At 34.2% G+C, this 3400-nt stretch overlaps 1 protein-coding gene across 1 annotated transcript in view; it reads right to left on the reverse strand.

Annotated features, from left to right (window-relative positions):
- Positions 1–2328: 2328 nt before the first annotated feature.
- The window catches only part of LOC117169836, a 15198-nt gene continuing 14126 nt past the window's right edge, over positions 2329–3400 (reverse strand). Inside the window, exons 7-8 of the mRNA XM_033356344.1 lie at positions 2876–2962; positions 2329–2684 (exon numbers count right to left, since the gene is read on the reverse strand). Of these exons, the coding sequence (XP_033212235.1) occupies positions 2331–2684; positions 2876–2962 (441 nt within the window). The 3' untranslated portion in view covers positions 2329–2330. The remainder of the gene's footprint in view (positions 2685–2875; positions 2963–3400) is intronic.

The following is a 3400-nucleotide window of genomic DNA, read 5'->3' on the forward strand; positions in this document are numbered from 1 at the left end:
GTCGTGTGCAATGCATGGAGGCAATCCGGGATTTGCCACATGGTAATACTTTAGTTTGTTTAATGGAGAATTTTCTTTTATCCGTAGAACTATTTTCTTACTTTTTTCAGCAGTAGTAGCTGCTTCATTATAACTCTCAGTAGTTCTCAATTTCCTGAGCTAAAAAGGATTCTTCAAAAATTCTTCTTCTGAAATATCACAGTAGCGACAAAAGTTTTGATTATTACTGAAATTCTCTGAATAACCGTCTATCTGATGGCTGCCCAAATTGTCTCCTAGCATTAAAAATAATGTTCCGATAAAATTCTTCTCTTCGCCTGAAATAAATATACTTATCCCATCAGTTTCAAGTAATTTCAAATCTGTAATTAGTTCACGAATAATTTTACACCAACCGAACTTTTTAATGTATTTCTTAGGACAAAGCAAAATAATTTTGATATTGTCAACTTGAGATCGTAAGTGAGGTGGAATGTTTCTCAACATCAGGTATACACCTACCATTTTAAATTTTCCTTTTGATGGGCCAAGAGGATTGCAGGCTTCAAACGCGTCATGGAAAAGAACTACTTGCAAAGCCGTCGTATGATCGTGAAAAAATTCACTATTTTTGAAAAGGGACCCGTCTTTAAAATCGAACATTTCCCTCCGATTCTGTGGTTCGCGCGACTTTTCGCAGTATTCACGAATTTCGTCATTACACAACATTAACCCTAAAGTATCTAAAATTGGTATATAACTATAAAAATAACCACTAGGATCACCTTTATCAGCGATTATTTCATATTCCACTGGAACATTAATATTCATTTGTTCCTTATAATATTTGTTTCTACAGTGCGCACTTCTCAAAACTCCGCATTTCGTATCCTGAGCAAAAGTGATTCCTTCAAAACTTTTACTGAAACCTTTAACGACTGCCTGTTTGTGCTCTTTTGACAAAGAATAATCGTCAAGACTGGAGTAAAATTTATCCTTACATATTGTGAAAGCATGATATGTTTTCTCTATCGTTTCTTGTATAACAGTTTCAGTACAATGGTGTTTTAAAGTTAAATTTAGACAAAGATTAGCTAAAATTTCGGTAACATTGTCTAGATCTTTCTCCATATCCGAAACGACGGGATTTAAATTTATTTCATTAGCAACATCTTGTATGAACCTTGCATTGAGAATATTATTATTAACATCTTCTGAAGTGTGCGCAGCCTCTTGTCGCTCAATCAAAACTTTAACAGAAACATCCGTAGACGAATGTCCAGATGTTTCATCATGCATGGAAACTTCTTCGCCATCAGTTGTGCCTGAATGTGTTCTACAAATATGCACATTGTAAGAATCAGCATTGTAGTATATTTTATTTACATGATAACAATTGCTAAATGGACATTTAATACAACTAGAAAAATCTTTCAAATGACTACTCATATGCTTATGAAGGCTTTTCGTATTTTTGACTCTAAAACTACAATTTTCAACTGAACAAGAATAAATGCGTGCATTGTTTTCATTACTGTGCATTATGTAGATGTGCTATCGAAATCGCGAATACGTTGTGAAATTTTTCTCACATTCTGAATGCAAGCACGGTATATTTACATTCGGCACACTTAGATATGCTGTTTGATGTCTATCGTATAAATGGACAGTTTTTAATTTACAATTATAGGTTGAACAGATAAACATTGTGAAAAGAGTGAGTAGGTATAAAAGTAAAAAGTATAGGAATGAATTTAAGTGCTTTAGACTTGTCTTGCTTCCCTTAGTACATTTACTGCTTTTCATCGTACATCTATAAGCAGGCTGTAATTAAATTAATTGAAACGTTTTTTAAAAAACCTTCTTATCGGATTCCTGAGGTCGAATTACGTCGACAAATGTCAAAAAATACGATTAAAACATTTCCATAGTTACAAAGCTTTCTTTATGAACAATATTTATATTATTTTATTTTATACCCATCCATATTATTTACACAAAGGTGGAAATATGAACTCTGTACATTTGAATCCGCGAAATTTCGCTGATTGGCAGCACATATTCGCTAATTCAAGCAGCCTAGAATATACAGCTGCGAATCAGCGAATATTCGCTACCTGAATCAGCGAAAAATTTATTTCGCTGAATAGCAGTGAATGATTTGCTGATTAGCAGTAAACGTTTCGCTGATTAACAGTAAATATTTCCCTGACAAAATTTTGAATTTTCTGGGGTTAAAAATAGATTTTAATTGTTTGTAGTTTGAAAAATGAACATTTATTATAAACTCAATGAAGAATATAAAAGTTTAAAAATTCTAATTTTACACAAGAAGTTAGCATTGAGGACTCTCAGTCCATATAGTTATCATCGTCAAATGCGGAAGCATTGCAGGCGTTGTCCAGCTTTAAATTCGACAAATTTACATTTAATGACGTGACAACTCCACGAGACTTTTTACCCAAGCTATACACATAAGTTTCAATGAAGTTGTAGAAATTGTTAAGTCTTCCAGGGTAACAGAGATTTAGAGCAAAATAAGTTTTGAAAAGCAGATCGAAAGCAGTGAACGGGTTGCAGTTGTGAGGTTGTACAAACCATCCATCTCCTTGAACGAAGAATGAGTTGCGATTATTTTGTCCCTTTACGCAGACAATATAGGGCTGTATATTTGTACTAACCCTAGCACTATCATCGTTCACGCACTGTGGTAAATTGGTGCCCTCATAAAAAAACAGAAATATATGGAACATATACGTCATCGATTTATACAGGATTGACAAAGATTTATTTTCATCATTTAACTATTAACCTCTATCCAATGAACTATACAAGAAGTTTAAGGAACTCTACAAGTCTAAAAACGATTTGTTATTATTTTTTAAATACGTCTTACTGGTACAAATCGGATCAAAAAGGTACTGAGATCGTCGTTCATTTCTTGATCGACTGAGGTCGATTCTATTCCATCGGCAGCCCTTCGCTAGAAATAAAATGGGAAAAATAATTTTTAAGCATAGTGAGACATATATATATATATATACACACACACACATATGTATCGAAGCCGAATAACCGACCCGGTCGATTAGCCGACTAACTGGTCAGTAGGCTAATCGACGCTGAATAGCCGAATGTATACCTGCACCTGCTCAAGTTCGTCTAATGGCCGAATGAAAACAACCAACAAGCGACGACTCCACTCAGAAAAAAGTTTCTTTTACTCAAAGAAAATTTGTTTGAATCAAAGAAAAATATGTATTGGCTCTCAGTCAAACAATTTTTTCTTTGAATTAAGAGAAATATTTTGTTCGCCTTTCTTCCCTGGCGGACCGAAGGAACCGAATGGAGCCTCTACAAAGTACCTGTAAAGACCCCATTGGGTCCCCATTCGGTTCCTTTTTAAAAAACTCGAAAAATC

This window comes from Belonocnema kinseyi, chromosome 3, assembly GCF_010883055.1.
Source record: "Belonocnema kinseyi isolate 2016_QV_RU_SX_M_011 chromosome 3, B_treatae_v1, whole genome shotgun sequence".
NCBI classification, from domain to species: domain Eukaryota; kingdom Metazoa; phylum Arthropoda; class Insecta; order Hymenoptera; family Cynipidae; genus Belonocnema; species Belonocnema kinseyi.